Here is a 19,942-nt window from a genome sequence, read left to right on the forward strand (position 1 = left end):
ATCAACAGTAAGTTTAGAATGCAAAAGTTATTACTTTTTTTTTGAGAAGGAAAGGTTGATGGTTTTTAAGGAGAGGGTGTTTTGTATGGTAGGCAGTAAGTTGTGGATTGTGGACTCCATTGGATATTCCCAAGAACCAAAATTTTAGAGCATTGGTTAAATTATTATTATTTTAGTTAAATTTGTTAAATAGAGAAATTTGGAATATTTATTGTCATTGGTTAAAGTTTACATTTTATGCCCAGAGAAATATAAGATAATATTTTTACAACAAATTTTAGGTGGTAAGTTGTTGTAAGGACCCGATTTTGCGACGAACCTAAACAGTATTGGGTTCGTACGTACAAAGGCCCAAACAATATCATTTGTAGAGCGTGGGTTTAAAAGGTTAGGCCTTGGTCACCAGACGGTGGGTTTTTCGTGATGTTCCCACATGGTTAAGTTTTCTTCACCCCTGGAGTCTTTCTCCTGGAGGTGGGCTGGGAGGCTCCGGTTTCTGGCCATTTTTCTCAGCCCCTTCCCTAGGTCACTTATTTTCCCTTTTATACTGGCCTGTGTTCGCTGTCCTTCGTCCACGTGTAGGGTCAAACTTTCCAAGACTGATACTTGTCCCATCAGCCCATACTCAAAGTCGTTGGGGGTGGTTGTAAAAGCCAAAGAATGCGGCTCTGTTAGGTGCAGAGCATTGAATGGCCGTAAGGGCAGCTTTCCCCGGATATTTTAGATGTTTCTTCCTAGTTTTAATCCTATACCGTTTTTACCCCTATTTCTGGTGGGACTTTGGGTCTGCCGAGGACTGAACTGTCCTCGGCTGAATCCCAAGGCTATCCTGCCGAGCTTGGGTCATAGCCTTCCTCGGCTTGGGCCTCTGGCCTCCTCACGGGTAAATGGGCCCGGCCCATAAATTATTTGGGCCCCACAGTTGTTATTAACTTTTATTAGTGGGCAAAATAATAATTTCAATAATGAACCTATATTAGAACCAATAATAATTGAGTCATTTAAAATTTGTTGTGAAATTATTGTAAAAATATTGTAAATGCCGCACTACATTTAATACCGACTAAGCATAAGTATGACCCTTTTCCCTGCAATCCATCAATTTCCAAATAAAATAAAAAATAAATAAAAACTATCATATGTTTTTATTTTTTATTTTTTAAAAGAACTATCATATGTTAATAGCATAAACAATGTAAGGAATAGTGGGTTTCAGTTAACTCAACTGAGTTGAATAAGAGAGCTGGAGTACAATCCTCACTTACACAAAAAATCGATTGGTGTAAAAAGTATAATTATCAGAAATAAACGTCATAGGTTGAAACTCTATAAAAAAAATAAGGGAAATACTAACGAGTGCCCTTAGGGTACTGGTTAAAAATCTAGTTAAAGAAAGTTTTTATGGGAAAAGAAAAAAAAATTAATGTTTTGACAGTTTTTTTTTTTCATTTCCCATAAAAATGATGTTAAAACTTTCTTAAAATGGATTATTAACTCAATTGAGTTGAATAAGAGAGCTGGAGTACAATCCTCACTTACACAAAAAATCGATTGGTGTAAAAAGTATAATTATCAGAAATAAACGTTATAGGTTGAAACTCTATAAAAAAAAAAAAAGGGAAATGCTAACGAGTGCCCTTAAGGCACTGGTTAAAAATCTAGTTAAAGAAAGTTTTTATGGGAAAAGAAAAAAAAATTAATGTTTTGACAGTTTTTTTCATTTTCCATAAAAATGATGTTAAAACTTTCCTAAAATGGATTATTAACAAGTGCCCTAAGGGCACTCGTTAGCATGATCCAAAAAATAATGCAAGGAATAATTAATATGATGCAAACGACTGACACCAAAAATGAGTTGAACATTGCTGGATGCACATTAATTTGTACGATTTTTACCAACTCCTTTGAACTAATGAGTTTGGCTTACTTCTAGTATTTTTTAAAAAGGAATCTCTTTTTATTTTAATGAAAAATTACCACATCACCCACTAATTAAATAAAATGTAGAGATATTTCACTTATTTAATTGAATGAATATCCACCTTTCAAAAAATAAAATAAAATGTAGAGATTGAAACTCACTATCACTTGCCATTATATATGACATGTTCAGTTAAAAAAAAGTATGAGATAAGCCATACCCTGAACGAAACCAATGGAATAAAGAGGGGATTAAAAAAGGTAACATAAATCTTTTAGAGCTAATAATGTTCCTAGAGTTATGTATAATCTAAATATCGTAAGGATAAATGATGCTTTGATGGAAATTAGATTATGCAGATTCCCTACGGCTAAACATAGCAAAAAGGCTGAGATGTCACACCAGCTTTGTTTATTACTTTATTTAGTTTCCATTGGTGAGAATCATCGATAATCTTATTATAATATTATTTACATAGGCTTTTTTGTTTGTGATTTGTACTGTATTTGTATGCTAAGTGGAAGTCGTGGGTTTATCCGTTTATGGATTCCATTGGATATTCCCAAGAGCGAAAATTTTAGAGGGAAGAGTTAAGAGGCCCACCTTTGGTCAATCATGGTTTTTGATGCACATTAGCTATATGGAGAAAGTTCTGAACATTTGCATTCACTCGTTAGACTGAGTAGCCAACTCTGATGACCGGAAATATGCCTTCCATTATTACCACCACCACCACCACCACCACCACCACCACCCAAAAAAACAAAAGTCATGTGTTATAATATAAGGATTTTATGGCACACATTAACCCATCCATTTTTAGAAACATTTTTTTGAAAATTGAAAAAATATTGACAATTTTTTCAATTTTCGAGAAAATATTTTAAAAAATAGATGGTTTAATGTGTTCCATACACATTAACCAGACCCATAAATAATATAGGATCATGCTAACGAATGCTCTAAGGGCTCTCATTAAAAATCTATTTTAGGAAAGTTTTGACATCACTTTTATGAGAAATGAAAAAAACTGTCAAAACATTAATTGTTTTTTTTTTTTCCCATAAAAATTTTCTTTAACTGGATTCTTAACTAGTGCCCTAACCAGACCCATAAATAATATAGGGTCATGCTAACGAGTGCTCTAAGGGCACTCATTAACAATCTATTTTAGGAAAGTTTTGACATCACTTTTATGAGAAATGAAAAAAGCTGTCAAAACATTAATTATTTTTTTTTCTTTTCCTATAAAAACTTTCTTTAACTGAATTCTTAACTAGTGCCTTAAAGACACTCGTTAGTATTTCCCAATAATATAATGCAAAAGTCTGACACATCTCAGTTAGCCATAAAACCAATGGTCTGGCACACCAAAAATGGGTCAGATGGGTTAGACTTTTACTGTATCCGTAAGACCATGACATTAATTTTGTACAATTTTTACCTAACCCTTAAAATAAAAATGTAGGAAAAAACGTTGACATGAATGTTAGAGCTAATAATGTTGCTAGACTTGCCTATTATCTAAAAATTTTAGTAATAATAAATGATGTTTTGATGGAAAATAAGCGTATGCATATTCAGGTAAATATGGCCAAAAAGCTGAGGAAGTAAAGTAGGTCTCTAATTTAGAGGGCTGATATGCAACTTAGTTTAAGTCTGCCACTGCGATACAGTAAGGATGTGTTGAGAGTTTCAAATGTACCAGGTTAAGGTTTTTAGTGGGGAAGCATAGATATGTTACAAAACCTACCTATTCTTTTTTCTGACAGAGTGAAAAACATTACCTACTGCTTTGTATTGTAGACACATTGTTTAACCACTTGAAAAATTCTCTTTTGTTGATTTTTTTTTTCTTTCTTTTCTCTTTATTTCACTAAATTACATAGATAAAAAAAAAATCTTCAACAAGTGTCGCCCCAAATGTATTTATCTTCATTCCTTTGATGATAATCACCTGTTATCTTGCTTTTTGTTGGCGGTTTTTTCCCTCATGAAGCAACTAGATATTGTATCATATTAACAGTTGTTTGCAGGTGTCAAATTTCAAATCGCACCTCATGTTGGTGTTTCTTTTTTAAGAGATTACAGTGACAATGCTTAGAGGTGGATCTTTCTTGTCTACGAAGATCCCAAATCAAACCTTGAAGTACAATCAAAGAACTGAAGAAGAAACATCACCTAATCTTCAGCAATATAAATGTGATATCCAAATCATTTCCTTCACCTAATCGCATTCAACATGAAGCTGCCAGAGCTAGTTGCTGCATTCTTTCTCTTCCTAGCATTGCATTTAATGCTCACTGGTAATTCCATAACCCAAAAATTTGCTTGTTCATTGATTCATTGAATTCACCACATTGAGGTAATATGCTAATGTTAATGACTCAATCCAAGAATCAGTCTGCCAATATTGTATGAATGAATTTCTATCAAGTTTAAAAGGGTGTGCTTTTGTTTCCATGTGCCATGTAATTTCAATGAGTCATTGTTCCTAAACATTTTTTTTGTGTACTAGAACCATGTTAATGTAATTGAAAACCATATTGCAGGGAGTGCAGCAGCAACTCAAGTTACACTTTATGTGCATAACAAATGCCCCTTTCCTATATGGCCTGCAACAGCCCCTAATGCTGGCAATCCTGTAATAGCTAATGGTGGATTCTATCTTCCCTCAGGCCAGACACAATGTATTTACGCCCCATTGACATGGAGTGGCCGGATTTGGGCCAGAACAGGCTGCAAATTCAATTCCAATTGGAATCCCGCCTGTGAAACTGGTGACTGTGATGGAAGACTAGCATGCAATGGACTTATAGGCACACCCCCAGTCACACTAGTGCAAGTTGCACTTCAAGAAGATCAAAGCAAGCCAAGTTTTTATGATGTGAGCTTGGTTGATGGCTATAACATCCCCGTTGCAGTCACAACAAGGCAAACATCACAAAAATGTACCATAAGAGGGTGCTTGAAAAATGTGAACAAGTTGTGCCCACAAGAGCTTGAGGTCTTAAATAAAAAGGGGGAAGTGGTGGCGTGCAAAAGTGCATGCTTGGCTTTTGGTGTTGACAAGTTTTGTTGTACGAATGAGTTTGGGACCCCAGAAAAGTGCAAGCCTACTGTCTACTCAAAAATCTTTAAGGATGCTTGTCCTTGTTACTACAGCTATGCTTTTGACACACCCCCACCATTGGTAAACTGTGCCTCGAGAGAGTATGTGATAACATTCTGTCCTTCAGGTTGGGGTGATGCATACACATCCATATAGAGTTTTTACATAACTTATATCTCTATGATTGTCTAATTTCAAATTTGATTAGAAGCTGATGCTTGTTATGCAAGGCCTTGCTATTTAATACAATAAATTGTACCGAGGCTTGGCTGATGTATCATGAGCTCAAGGCCAAAAACTCAAACTATATATATGTTTTGAAACCTTACTTGCTCTATTGAAAATTAATGTCAAGAAAGTAATTATACCCATTGTCTGAAATTTATTTATATCATGATAGCTTTGGCAATGACTATAAAAAATTTGCACTTTTACTCAAATTTTATATATAATATAAATATACATGTATTTGAATTTGAAAAGGTAAAAATAATAAATAAATAAATAAAAGACATAATGCCCATTTGTAAACTTATGCATTGATTGAGGCTTTTTTTTTTCAGATTAAAAAATTGATTGAGGCCAATTAAAGCTTTTCAAAATTTTTTTTTGATAATGAAAACTTTTCAAATTTAGTGCCACTCAAGAATCGGTACTTCAAAAAAAGAAAATCTAAACAAGAGACAAAAAGCTCGTGTGCACAACCTGTATGAGTTTATGAAAGATAAATACCAAAACATTTAGTGACCACAAATAGCCTGTGTGCACAAAACATTTCATGACCAAAATATTTACTATGTATCGATTGCAAAGTAGCAAAAGATGTTCCAAATGTGACGTCAAACTAAATTTGCGCAAGATGGCAAGCAACCTTGTTTGATTTATGATGAACAGTTTTTTTTTTTTTTTTTTTTTAATTTCGAAATAGAACACAATAAAGGAAAGTTAAATTCAATTTATGGTGTCCTAGGTTTTTGAATGTTTGTAGGGCACATAATCATGCCCCCAAGCCAAGTTCTTATGAAACCCAAATTAAAGAGTGATCAATAAGAGTAAACCCATAGGTTGAAACTATCTCTAAAAAAAAAAAAAAAAAAAAAAACCTAAAGAAGACTATTCATATATGGCTAAACCATACCTTGCATCTTTAAAGTTTAGTCCAAGTCTGTGGGTCGTAATTAGTTCAATTGGTAAAATTTTTTGTTGTCAAATAAGAGATCTAGAAATCAAATCTAGTATATATAAAAAATCAGTTGATGTCTTGACTTGATGAAGTGAATGCTATATGTTGAAAAATAATAATACTAATAATTCTTCAATAATTATAATAACTCATCGCAGTCCCACGCGATGCGTGTGAATATATAATTATTTTGTAATATGATATAATTCATAATTTATTGAAGATAGTTTTCTCCTAAAAAATTGAACTATTTCTAAAAGTATTTTCCAACTCTCTATCTCTACAAATATATCATTATATATATATATATATATTTTTTTTTTTTCCTTTTTCTTTATAGATATGATATTTGTAACCCAATAATGGAGGGACATGCCAACACAACATTAGATTTCCTATTTTTCTTCCCATGATGAGATTGTATCATATTTTAATTCTTCTAAATTTTGAGGTGCAACCTTCATACTAGTTGCTAAATCCTTAATTCCTAAAAGTGATGTCTAATTAGTTGCCAACAGAAAAGAATAAGACCACAAAAAAAAGAAAGTAAAGTGAAGTTTTATAGGTTAGAATCATAATGTAAAAAAACTTATTTACAATAAGGTAAATAAATAAAATACATATTAAACAAACCTTATTTCAGCAAAATGATCAAATTTAATAGACCCTCACTTAAATCAATTTCTATCAAAAACCTTGTCAAATTGTAATATGCCATTGATTCCACCCATGTCCACTATAGACATTTATCAATGTGTCCATGTACAAATCACTCAATTGTCATTGTTCTGAATTCCCACAAAAAATCAAAATAGTGCGTATACGAATTGTAAGTAAGTGAGTAACTTGTATTGCCATAACATGGTCAAAGTTGATGGAAAACTTGCTAAACTCGGCCAATTGTTCTTGCCTCGGAGAAGATGTTTATCAACATTCTAGGTTATAAATTTCAAATGGCCATGGGAAGTTATCAGATTGTATCAGTTGCTATCCCCCAAAAATAGCAATTGCTTCTACTTTCATTAGAACACATTAGCTTTATCATATTGTGTTTAATAAGGAAAGAAATAGTAAAATCCAAAAGAAATAGTATTGTTAAGTTTTGTCTAAAACTCATGTACATAGTATTCTACATATTCAAGAAGAGAAAATTCTAAAAAGAAAATCAAGTTGTTGAAAAAATAGCATAATTCAAAATCTAAAACTAAAAACCCAATTATTGTTCATGTACACAATATCAAAGGTAGGTATTCAAAAATCAAGAACCAATTAGTTTTTCTATCCACACAAGAATTAGCATAAAGCTAGGTACTAATGGAATTTAAAAATAATTCAGTTCTTTGAATTTCCTCACTTCTAAAATACCAAAAAATTTCTCATAAGCTAAACAATCCCCAAAATTATTCGTCAACCAAACAGGCCAACTAAGGTCCCAAACACAAAAATCCTAGCCACAACACAACAGTCTACTTAAGCTGATGTACTTTGAAGAATTAGAATTTCCTTTAAAAATTTAAGATAAAAAAATTTAAACTGTTACATCCCATGTGGCATACACAAAAAAAATTTAAGATTCAAACTCTACTCTCTTTTCTCTTCCATTTTCTCACAATTTTTGGGACACCAAACAGTCAAATTAAACAATAAAACAAATTATTATTATAAGGAAATGAAAATCTATTATAGCTGATGTGTATTGAACCATAAAAAGCAAATTATCAAGCACCACCCAAGAAAAGCAACAAATTCATTCCTCTTTCCTTCAAAAGGTTTTAAGAAAAAAATGGTTACCAATTGATTAGTATGACCTTCAATAGATTAAAAAGTCTCTAGTGTCAGCGAGCCTTGATCATTGACATCTATCAAAGAATTGACAAACGAAACAAAGATAAAAATGAAATTTAGTTCAGCATATAAGACGACTAGAAAAAGAGAAAAATAGCAATTTCTCTTTGATGAAAATGAATAACACTCTTACTATAAAACAAAGACCAAAATAAAAACATCACATTGAAGTTAATTATCATACCTTATAGCAAACATATTGAGAGTAACATTCCTACAATCTAAAGAAGGGCAACCATAAATAAAAAAAGAAAAAAAAATAGCATAACTAATTTTGAGAAAGAAAAAAAAACATTTTAGTGAGATAGGAATAAATAAAAAAAGAATAAGAATAATACAAATAGCAAAACTCATTTTGAGTTTATACCCTTTGGACTTGGGCTATTAATGTTCACATCTCATTTACTTTAGTTTCGTTTGTAAGCTCTAGAGTCACTATCTGTCTCTTGCACTCATTTGATTGGGCTTTGGTAGACAGACTTGAACCATGACCGAAAGAACAAAAAAAACACTCAAAAAACTATCACATTGAAGGCCATACCAATCAATTTATAAAGAGAGAACAATTGAAAATTTATAGAAAAAAAAAGAGAGGTGAGGAGGTTGCAATCTAGTGGTGACTATAAGAATTTCATATAATAACGGCATCTCAAGTGTCTAGGTTAATAGAGAGACACATGATAGGTTTGGAGATAAAGTATCAGTGACTTTAAGAATTCCATATAATAGTGGTGTCTCAAGAGTCTGGGTTAATGGAGAGACACACGATAGATTTGGAGATAAAGTAACATCTAAATTTATGAAGAGACTCAATAAATGGCAATCAATAAAACAAAAAATAAAAAAGAAAGAAAGAAAATAAATGATGACATGGCACTGATGTCGCTTAACTGGAACGTAACAATAATAATATATATAAATATAGATGGGGTAGGGAGATTTACCTCTATGGAACCATGTCCACCAAAATAAACTCATCTTTCTTAGTAAAGAATTCTTGGAGAAATTACAACATAAAATAAATGGATTATAGGTGAATTCCGATTTTTTTTTCTTTCTTCTTCTTCTTTTTTTCCAAACCATTCTCTTTGAATTTTTATTTATTTATTTATTTATTTTATTTATATCTTGTTTTCTTGATTTTGGCCAATCTATGTCCCCTTATTGTGGAAGAGAGGGAGGTGAGTCAAGCCATATGTTGTTGGGGAACTCTACATGGGTCTTACCACGTGATCCATCCATAAACCTAGACCCTAAGCCTAAGGTCCTTGTCAACCTTCCTATGTAATCAAAGGGCTTCAAAGCAACAAACAAGGGATTGAGCTTTAGCCTTTAGTCTCATGAAAAAGAGTAGACAATACCATTAAGTTACAAATCTTTTAGCGTATTGATATTGATTTTAATATGGCAATGACATGGATTAAATTTAACATTAGAATAATAGAATGACAATAAGTTAAACAAATATAGAGAAAAAGTTGTAACTTTGTAAATTTGAAAGAAAAAAAAAAAATTTAGAACAGATTTCGGGAATAAGAAGTAAATGATTTTGTAGCTATATGCTTATATTTTATGCATAATTTTGTGTCAATAAGATATTATTTATTATATGATCTATAAATTTATATTTTATGCATAATTTTAAACTATAAAAACTTACAATTTAAACAATTTATTGATGATATAGCTATTGATCTTTAATTTTCTAGAAATTTTGCAAACATGAAGAATATAAGAAGAAAATGTAATTCAATGGTGGATTTATCAAAATTTACTTCCAATAAAAAGACATTGAGTAAGGTTAGGCTACAACTAATTTTGTAGCTAAATTTTGTTTTGTTTTTTTTTTTTTTACTCCTACATAGATCACAAGAGAATGGCATAGCCATAATTTAATGATTTTTTTTAAATTTTTTTTATGGAATTTTAAATTGGCCGAACGGCCAAAAATAGGACTCAATATATGTCCACTACATTGGACGAGACACGGTCATGTTGGGCCCATCTCCAGTCCAGTACATACAAAGCATTAAAATTTGAAGCTTAGCCCCATAAAAAATTGGACTCAAAAAGTCAGATTGGGCTTGTGTCGATCTAGCCCAAACTGTAGCCCTTAACATTTTGAAACCTGAACTGTACGATGAAACCAAAATCTTCAGTCTTCAGCTCCTAAATCCAAGCATCTCTTTTCTCCTGTATTCACACACAGGCACATATGAACATGTTTGTGTACTTTTTTAGCTTTTAAGGTTGAATTTTTATTGTTTTAGATTTGAAGTGGGTTACAATCAACTATCAAGTGATGAGAGAAAAATCACTGAAACAATATGATTGGATACATGTGCATTAGCTAACTGGAGAAAGTTTTGAATATCTTCATTCACTCGTTGGACAAAGTAGTCAACTTATTCATCACCTTCAATGTGCAATCCATTATTGCCAAAAAAAAAAAAAAAAAAATACCATGCATTGTAAATTATAATATAAGAGCACTCATATTAGTTGGCGTATAATAATATAAGAGCACTCATATTAGCTGGCGTATAATAGAAAAATGTGTAACATTTACACTGCACTATTCATTTTATATTTCATTTTTTTTTATTTCTTAATGTTGTGTGCGAAGAAAGAGAAATAATTAAAAAATTAATATTTTAATGAAATTTATATAGTATAAAATAGATAATTTAAGGTGTGGTGTTTTGAAAAGTAAATATGTAAAATAAAAAAATTAGATTCTTAGAACTGATGAATATTCTAACACAAATTCTGACGTACTTCAGTTAGCCCCAAAAAAAAAAAAATTCAAAGATCTGGCCGGCTCATCAAAAATGGGTTTAACTTTACTGTATGATGACATTAATTTTACTGTAGGATGACATTAATTTTGTATGCCTAACCCTTAAAGAAAAAGGAAGTAAAGACGATGACATGAATGTTAGAGCTAATAATGTTGATAGACTAATTAGTAATAATAATATTAGCTGATGCTTTGGTAAAAAAAAAAAAAGCTTTTGCATATTCAGGTAAATATATGGCAAAAAAAAAAAAAAAAAAAAAAAAAAAACTGAGAAGTTCTGTTAGCGATATTGAGAATGAGAAAGTAGAGTCGGTCTCAAATATTATTCAGAATTTCATTTTTTTTGATAGTGAAAACCATTACCTGCTGCTTTGTAAAGTTGATAAACTGTTGAACTTGAACCACGTAAAAGATTCTCTTTTTTTGATTTCCCTCTCTATTTTACTAAATTACATAGATCAAAAATCTTCAACAAGTGTTGCGCGAAATGTATTTATTTTCATTCTATTCATAATAATCACCTATGCTATTGCTTTTTGTTAGTGCTTTTCAGAATCATATTAACAGTAGTTTGCAGGTGTCAAACTCTAAATGGCACCCTCTGTTGGTGGTTCAGTTCTAAGAGATGACAATACTTAAAAGAGGCCAACATAATCATGGCTCTTTCTTGTCTACAAGGATCCCACGTCAAACCTTAAAGTATAATCAAAGAAGAAACTTCACCTAATCTTCAACTACATAAATGCGATATCCAAACCATGTTTTTCACACAATCGCATCCAACATGAAGCTGCTTGATCAACTAGTTACTGCGTTCTTTCTCTTCCTAGCATCGCATTTGTTGCTGACTGGTAATTTCATATCACAAACTTTTGCCTATTCATTGAATTCATCACATTGAGGTAATATGCCAATGTTAATGACTCAATCCAAGTATCAATCTGCCAATTTTGTGTGGTTGAATTTCTATGAAGTTTAAAAGGGTGTGCATTTTGTTTCTATTTGCCTTGTAATTTCAATGACTTATGGTTCTTAACTAGAAATGACTATGTTGACGTAATTGAAAACCATATTGCAGGGAGTGTAGCCACAAATCAAGTTACACTTTATGTGCACAACAAATGTCTCTTTCCTATATGGCCTGCAACAGCACCAAATACTGGCTATCCAGTGATAGCTGATGGTGGCTTCTATCTTCCCTCAGGCCAAACACAACGTATTTACGTCCAATTGACATGGAGTGGCCGGATTTGGGCCAGAACGGGCTGCAAATTCAATTCCAATCGGATCCCTGCATGTGAAACTGGTGACTGTGATAGAAAATTAGCATGCTATGGACTTATAGGCAAACCCCCAGTCACGCTAGTGCAAATTGCACTACAGGAAGATCAAAGCAAGTCAAGTTTTTATGATGTGAGCTTGGTTGATGGCTACAACATCCCTGTTTCAGTCACAATAAGGCAAACACCAGAACTATGTATCATTAGAGGGTGCTTGCAAAATGTGAATGACTTCTGCCCACAAGAGCTTGAGGTTTTAAATGAAAATGGGGAAGTGGTAGCGTGCAAAAGTGCTTGCGCTTGGCTTTTGATGTTGACAATTTTTGTTGTAGGAATGAGTTTGGGACCCCAGAAAAGTGCAAGCCTACCGTCTACTCAAAAATCTTTAAGGATGCTTGTCCTTCTTACTATAGCTATGTTTTTGACACACCCCCACCATTGGTAAACTGTGCCTCTAGAGAGTATGTGATAACATTCTGTCCTTCAGGGTGGGGCAATGCATACACATCCATATAGGGTGACAGGGTGTTACATAACGTACATCTCTATGATTGTCTAATTTCAAATTTGATTAGAAGCTGATGCTTGTTATGCAAGGCTTTGTTATTTAATACAATAAATTGTATTGAGGTTTGGCTGCAGAACTTCTTTATGCATCATGAGCTCAAGAACAAAAACTCAATCTATATATATATGTTTTGATCATCCCATTTTATAATAATTGGAAATAGCTAGGGTCATTTATCTTGAGTTTATGTGATAGAGGTTTTTTTTTTTTTTTTTTTTTTTTTTGGAGAGAGAGAGAGAGAGAGAGAGAGAGAGAGAGAGAGAGAGAGAGAGTGTTTCAATCTATGGCGTCCATTCTCTTAATAATAACTCTTTATTATCAAACCAAAACATCAATCAGATTTTTGGTATATGCGAGGATTGAACCCTAGATCTCTTATTCAATCATCAGAGACTTTATCAATTGAACTAGCTGGAACCCACTATGTGATAGAGGTTTGCTTAGTACATTGATTCAAATATTCCATTTTATCTCAGTAGCCTTATTCGTTCTTATGAAAAATAATGTCAAGAAAATAATTATACACATTGTCTGACATTTATTTATATCATGATAGCTTTGACAATGTTGTGCTTTATTGTTGACTTATAGTAGACTTGTAGCACAAAATATTGTCTACCTTGATACCCACTTCAATTCAAAGAAAAATCAATGGGCACACACTACTTATTGCGAAAATACATATATACGTATATTAGTACATGCCTTGAGTTTGCAAAACTAGAATATATGTATTTCTATTCTATATATGTTTGCAAAACTAGAACATATGTATTTCTATTCTAATTGATGGTTTCTATTATTTGAAATGACAGTAAGAGATGTTGAGAGTACAAGATGAGCATTGTAGCACTCTTGATGCAGAGCCTTTGACTGAAGATGAGATATCTATGAAGGTTCTTAAGCCAAGATTTGGCTACATAAAGGGACTTGGCATGAGGCTTTTCTCATCTCTTGGGACTTCTACCTCATCTTCCTTAACTCAGTATATTTAATTGAAAGCTCAAATTAGTTTGAAAACACTAAAACTTGTTCAAACTCAAATTTTAAAATTACGGTTAGATTTTTTTTACTCTAACTTAACAAAGTGTGGAACAAGAGTAAATATGCACAATAAACTTGTAACACTACTCTAAGCCATATCCAACCACATTGAACAATAAATGAAAACTTTAAAGAGTAGGGAAGAGAGATGCAAATACAAGATAATATTAAGACTTATTATCGAAGAGGAAACCGAAGAACTCGACGAAAAACCTCTCCGCAATCCTCCAAGTCGAAATCGATCCACTAGTGAGTAAAGTTGGAGTACACGAATAACAAAAGACCCTCCAAGCCTAGTCTATTCCATGTACTCGAGCCCTCTAAGCTCCTACTACCAACGAACTTCTCGGAATCATATCTTTACTAGCTTTCCGAATTTCGCAATTTAGCCCAATTGCATCCGCCACTTAATGACTCCTTCCAATGCTTCCCCAAGGCGCAAAAACTTCACTCAACACTCAGATTGAGTGTGGTAAGTATTTGAGCTAAGAACCTCTCAAGGATGTAGAGATGGAGATGTAAGGGTAGAGGAAAATCAAGAGAAAATGTGTAGATAATTGTGGGTATAACGATCTCTAACTCTCAAGTGTTTTTGCTAGGGTTTTCTTTTTGAAAAGCACTTCTTACATTTCGTGGGTAATGAGGGAATTTATAGTGTGGGTAAAGAATTTGATAAAACATATTTTCTTTTTGCCAAACAGAGAGTTTCACAGGTACCTCGTGAGATGGCCTTTATTGCAAAGTACTTGCGAATTTGACAACCTGGCATAACTCTTTAGCTTCTAGTCATATGCTTCACACATGGCCTTTCGCGGGTTACTCTTCTTGCTAGCTTCTTGCAAGTTAGTCGCGAACTTCACTGATATTTTTTTGACGCTTGATTCTTCACTAGTCTCTCATACTCATTACTTACAATTAAACCCACATAAGTACAGAAAAATGATTGAAGAAAATACAATCAAATTTGACATGAAATTAAAGCCAACAAAGGCTAGTTGGAAATCACAACTTTATATCAACAACTCAAGGGTTAAATAGATGAGCTCAAGGATGCAAACTCAAGACAGGAGGAGAAGATAAATGAGCTCGAGGAAGCAAAGTTAAGGCAAGAGGAGAAGATAGATGAGCTTGAGGATGTAAACTTAAGGCAGGGGGAGAAGATAGATGAGCTCTTGGATGCAAACGTGTGGTAGGAGGAGAAGATAGACTAACAAAATACTTTGATGGCTGGCATTATACAATTTTTGAGGAGTAAGGGTTTTAATGACATTTGTGGCAGTAGGGAGAGCTCATCTACTAACTTAGGTACTCTTGGATATTCTTTTGATTTTCTTTATTTGTATTGTTGAGGTACTATATTTCTTTGTCTCTATCTCTATTTGATTCTAGTTGTTTGGGTCATGTTTGAGTAGTATAGTTAGTTCTTGTTTTATTCGGCTATGTGATTTGGATAGCATGCCTAGTTACATTATGTAATAATCTAGCATGTGCATGATGCTAGAGATGAATGAATAAATGAATTAATGATAATGGGAACTTGATGATTATGCTCTTAGATGATGTAAATGTACTTCAAGATAAATTGCATTGGTTGAGACTGAATATCTTGGCAATATGGTTGTAGTTGGTGTGATTTGTTGTACATTTTCTGAAAGTAAGGGCATTTGTTAATCTGGGTCAGTGTTAATTTGGGCTTTTGTGAATTGTAGGTCCCTATATAAAAATTATTGTGTCTTTGACTTAAAAATCTTTTATAGCAAGAGTTATGGTGCTTTTTAGTTTTATAGTTTGGCTTCATATGATGTTGCATTATGATTATTTTGTCCAGTCTGTTATTGGGTTTTCTGTGGACATTTTCGGCATTGTCTAACTAATTGTTATGGCTTTTTTTGTTGTTGTACATTTTATCACGGATATAGATTTGTAATCTAAATGGACTAGACTATAAATCTTTTGTTGTTATCGGTAATTCCTCTACTCACCTTTGTGTTGTTGAGAGTTTTAAGTTTCTAATTTGGTGCTTCATTTTTTGTTGATAATGCATCACTGTAAAGTCTTATTCTCTAACTTGTGTATATGAGGCCCTATTCGATTTAGTTTTGTTTTATGCCATGGTAGTAGTACATTATCATTGTGTTTTTGAGCATATCAATATAACCAACACAGCACTGGGCAGGTGCAAAAGATGGGGAAACATTTATTGAAATCTTGCATTGTGGTGGCATGCATGCAATCTATTATCTTTGTCATGCGTTCTTTATGTATAATGTAGCATTTCCTTAATTATACTCTCACAGTGCATTGACACTTGTTTAAGTGACTTGATAAGTGCAATTTGTTTCTATTGTATATAAATTTTCTTCAATGAATTTAAGATTGGTGACATATTAGCTTAATTTTTCCAGGATTTTATCTCATGTGAAGTTACATTAGTTAAATCAATTACTTGTATCAAACTTTATTTTTAAACTGGATCCATGATAGTAATATCAATGTATCAAATTTAGCTGAACTTTGGGCAATCTTGTGATTAGTTGTACAAGTAGTTACGTCTTCCAGTAGATATGGTATTGATGTATTTTTCTTTATACTTGTGCAGATATGGGATTGGTGGCAAAAAGACAGTTTTTGTGGCAGTACTTTAACTCAAATCACTTTTTGTAAAGTATAGAAGACATCATTTATATATAAATGGTTGTAATTACTTTGTGAACAACTTGGTTCAATGGTTTTAAAAGTATAATGGTTCTTTATTTCATTTTTAGATTGTATGGATGAATTTTTATTTTATTTTATTATTATTTTTTTATGGATGTGGTTGGAAATGAATGGATGATTTGTTTATGGATGTGGTTGGAATTATATGGATGATTTGTTTATGGAAGTGGTTGGAAAGGAACAGGTTAATGTAACGGTAAAGAACATTAATAAATAAAAATAAATTGACAACAAAAATTATCGTCACCAATATTTGACTATAAGCAGAAATTGGTGACGCAAAACTTCGTCACCTAATCCATTGAAATTGGAAAAAAAAAAACATTTGGTGTAGAAATATTTCGTCACCTAATTTATTGAAATTGAAATAAATAAATAAATAAATAAATACAATTGATGACGAAATATTTCGTCACCTTATATGGTCAAATAAAAAAAATTACAAATAAAAAATTGTGGGGACTGGCCTAAAATAACAGGTTGGGCCTTGGACTCGTCCAAGGACCCCAGCCCATCCGAGGAGTCAACATGACTCAAGCAATCCATGTTTAGGCGTCACAAGGAACAAAGACGACATGTCCGAGGAGTAATTTCTCCTCGGATACTGAAAATTCGGAGCAAATGTACATCCCAGCCACTGAGACCCCTATCCTGGATACATGAACAGGAGGGAAAAACGAAATATCTAAGCTAAAGCTACCACCGCCACATTGAATGCACTACAACTACTCTCCTGGCCGCATTAATGTGGAGAAGACCCCTGAACAGTGCTACCTTGGCTTCGCAACTCATAAAGAACTGAGAGGGGTGTCTGATGGGACAGGTGCTCAAGTAAGGGTTTGGATGATCGACAAGTGTAAAGCCAAGATGATAAGAAGAGGCCTATATAATATGTATAAGTTCCTGTAAAAAGGGGCAGAAGAAAAAAGGGGGAGAGAAAAAGAAAAAAGAAAAAGAGAGAGAAAAGACTATTGCATGAAAAGAGGTCCTGCTGCATCACTTTGTATCCGGAAATTAGTTTTTATCCTGATCCTTCTGGGAGATTTTGAAACGTAATGACTTTGTTTTTTGTTCATACATTCTCTCAACCCATGCAGTAATCTGTTTAACTTACTTAAACCTAGTTCTTAAACCCATACTCTACAAGAATTCATTGTGTTGGACTTTTTGGACCAAGACTTGAACGACAAGAACTGGGCCACCGAATTGTTCCCCTACAAAAAGCATTGGTGAAAAATTTATTTCGTCACTAAAAGTAAGGTTTAGTGACGAAAATATTAGGTGATGAAAAAATTTCATCACCTATCATTTTTTATTGGTGATGAAAATATTTCTTCTCCTATCATATTTTTATTGGTGACGAAAAATTTTTGTCATTAGGATATTTGGTGACGGGGCTTAGGTGATGAATGCGATTTTGTCACCATATGTCTTCAATGATGAAATAAGGACATATGGTGACAAAATGTTTCGTCACCATAGCCCACTTTTTGTTGCAGTGACTTGTACTTGTATTTTAAAAGGAAAAAATGAAAAAAAAAGAAAAAGAAAAAAACACGGATGCCCATTTGTAAACTTATGCATTGATTGAGGCCTTTTTTTTTAAGATAAAAAATTGATTGAGGCCAATTAAAACATTACAAATTCACAAATTCAGTGCCACTCAAGAGTTAGGAATTAAAAATAGAAAATCTAATTTTAAATTTAAAGTTTTTTTTTGATCAAATAAGAGACCAAAAGCTTATTTACACGATCTGTAGAAAATTAGGATTTTATGAAAGATAAATACCAAAAGATTTGGTGACCACAAGTAGCTTTTGTGAACAAAAAATTTCATAACTAAGATAATTACTACTTATTGATTGAGAAGCAGCAAAAGATGTTCCGAATGTGATGTCAAACTAGATTTGCGCAAGAAGACATGCAACCTTGTTTAATTTATGATAACCAGTTTTAGTTTTATTTTTTATTCATTTTTTTTAAAAATAGAACACAATAAAGGAAAATTAAATTAAATTTATGATGTCCTAGGTTTTTGAATGTTTGCAGGGCAAATAATCATGCCCCAAGCCAAGTTCTTTTGAAACCCAAATCAAACTAAAGAGCAATCATTAAGAGTGGACCTATAGGTTGAAACTATTTATTTATCTCTCCCAAAAAAAAAAAAAAAAAAAAAAGGAATAAAAACTAAAAACTAAAGAAGACTATGCATATATGGTTAAACTATACTTTAGTAAAGTTTTTTATTGTCGAATAAGAGATCCGGAATTTAAATTTCAGCTATATAAAAATTCAATTGGTATCTTGACTTGATAAAGTAGACGTTGTAGTTCGAATAATAATAATAATACTAATAATTTTCAATAATTATAACAATGGAGGAGGGAAATTTGTCAAAGTGGAAAGGTTTAAACTTGGATGGATTCTTCCAAGCGGGAAGAAAAAGCTTTCCTTTTGCCTTTAGTTGCCTCTGTGGAACCATGTCCACCAAATAAGCTCCTCTTCCCCTATAAAGAATTCTTAGAGAAATCACAACATAAAATAAATGAGATATGTAAAATTCTTGAATAGTATACGTCCTAGTTACTTAAAGAGATGGACTAGAGTTGAATTCCAACTTTTTTTATTTTATTTTTTTTAATTTCTTTCTTTTTTCCAAACCAATCTTTGAATTTTTCTTTTTTTTTCTTTTCTTATTTTCTTGATTTTGGCCCACCCATGTCCCCTTCAACTTAGAAATTGGTCTTTAACTAATTGTGGAAGAGGGGGAGGTGAGCCAAGCTATATGCTGTTGGGGAACTCTGCTTGGGTCTTTCCACCTTCTTGCTGAATCTATCCACAAACCTAGACTCTGACAACCTTCCTTTGTAACCAAAGGGCTCGAAAGTATCAAATATGAGATTGAACTTGTCCCATAAAAAAAAAAAATGGAGACAATGCCATTAAGTTACAAATCTCTTAGTGCATTGATGTGATATATTAACAAGTTAAAACGAAAATGGTATGGATTAAATTTAACATTAAAATAATAGAATGACAATACTTTTGAAAAAAAAAAAAAAGAAGAGTAAAAGCAGTAACTTTGTAAATTTGAAAGACAAAAAATAAATTTAGAACAAATTTTAGGAAAAAGAAGTAAATGATATCCTACATATTTTCTTTAACTCCTACATAACTCACAAAAGAATGGCATAGCCATAATTTAATAAAAAAAATTCTTGTGCTAAGGAATTTAAAATTGGCCGAAAGGCCTAAAATAGAACTCAATATATATCCATTACATTGGAAGGGACATGGTCTTGTTGGGCCCATATCCAGTCCAGTACATTGGAAGAAAGCATTGAAGCTTAGCCCAATAAAAAATTGGACCCAAGTCATATTGGGCTTTTATCTTTCTAAAAGAGTCTTTTCAGCCCAAACTGTATCCCTTTAACATTTCGATTTAGGGTTTGCAATTTATGCCAGCGGAGC

The 19,942-nt window shown here is 32.6% G+C and overlaps 1 protein-coding gene and 1 pseudogene across 1 annotated transcript; both read left to right on the plus strand.

The window, feature by feature from the left end:
- The first annotated feature begins 4,153 nt into the window (after positions 1 to 4,153).
- Positions 4,154 to 5,377, plus strand: LOC115978326 (thaumatin-like protein). Its single transcript, XM_031100348.1, has 2 exons — positions 4,154 to 4,227; positions 4,474 to 5,377. The coding sequence occupies exons 1-2, from the start codon at positions 4,164 to 4,166 to the stop codon at positions 5,187 to 5,189; spliced, it is 780 nt and encodes a 259-aa protein (XP_030956208.1). The 5' UTR covers positions 4,154 to 4,163; the 3' UTR covers positions 5,190 to 5,377.
- Positions 5,378 to 11,645: 6,268 nt separating this feature from the next.
- Positions 11,646 to 12,657, plus strand: LOC115975420 (annotated as a pseudogene).
- Positions 12,658 to 19,942: the final 7,285 nt, after the last annotated feature.

The sequence above is a fragment of the Quercus lobata genome, chromosome 2 (assembly GCF_001633185.2).
Source record: "Quercus lobata isolate SW786 chromosome 2, ValleyOak3.0 Primary Assembly, whole genome shotgun sequence".
Classification (NCBI taxonomy): Eukaryota; Viridiplantae; Streptophyta; class Magnoliopsida; order Fagales; family Fagaceae; genus Quercus; species Quercus lobata.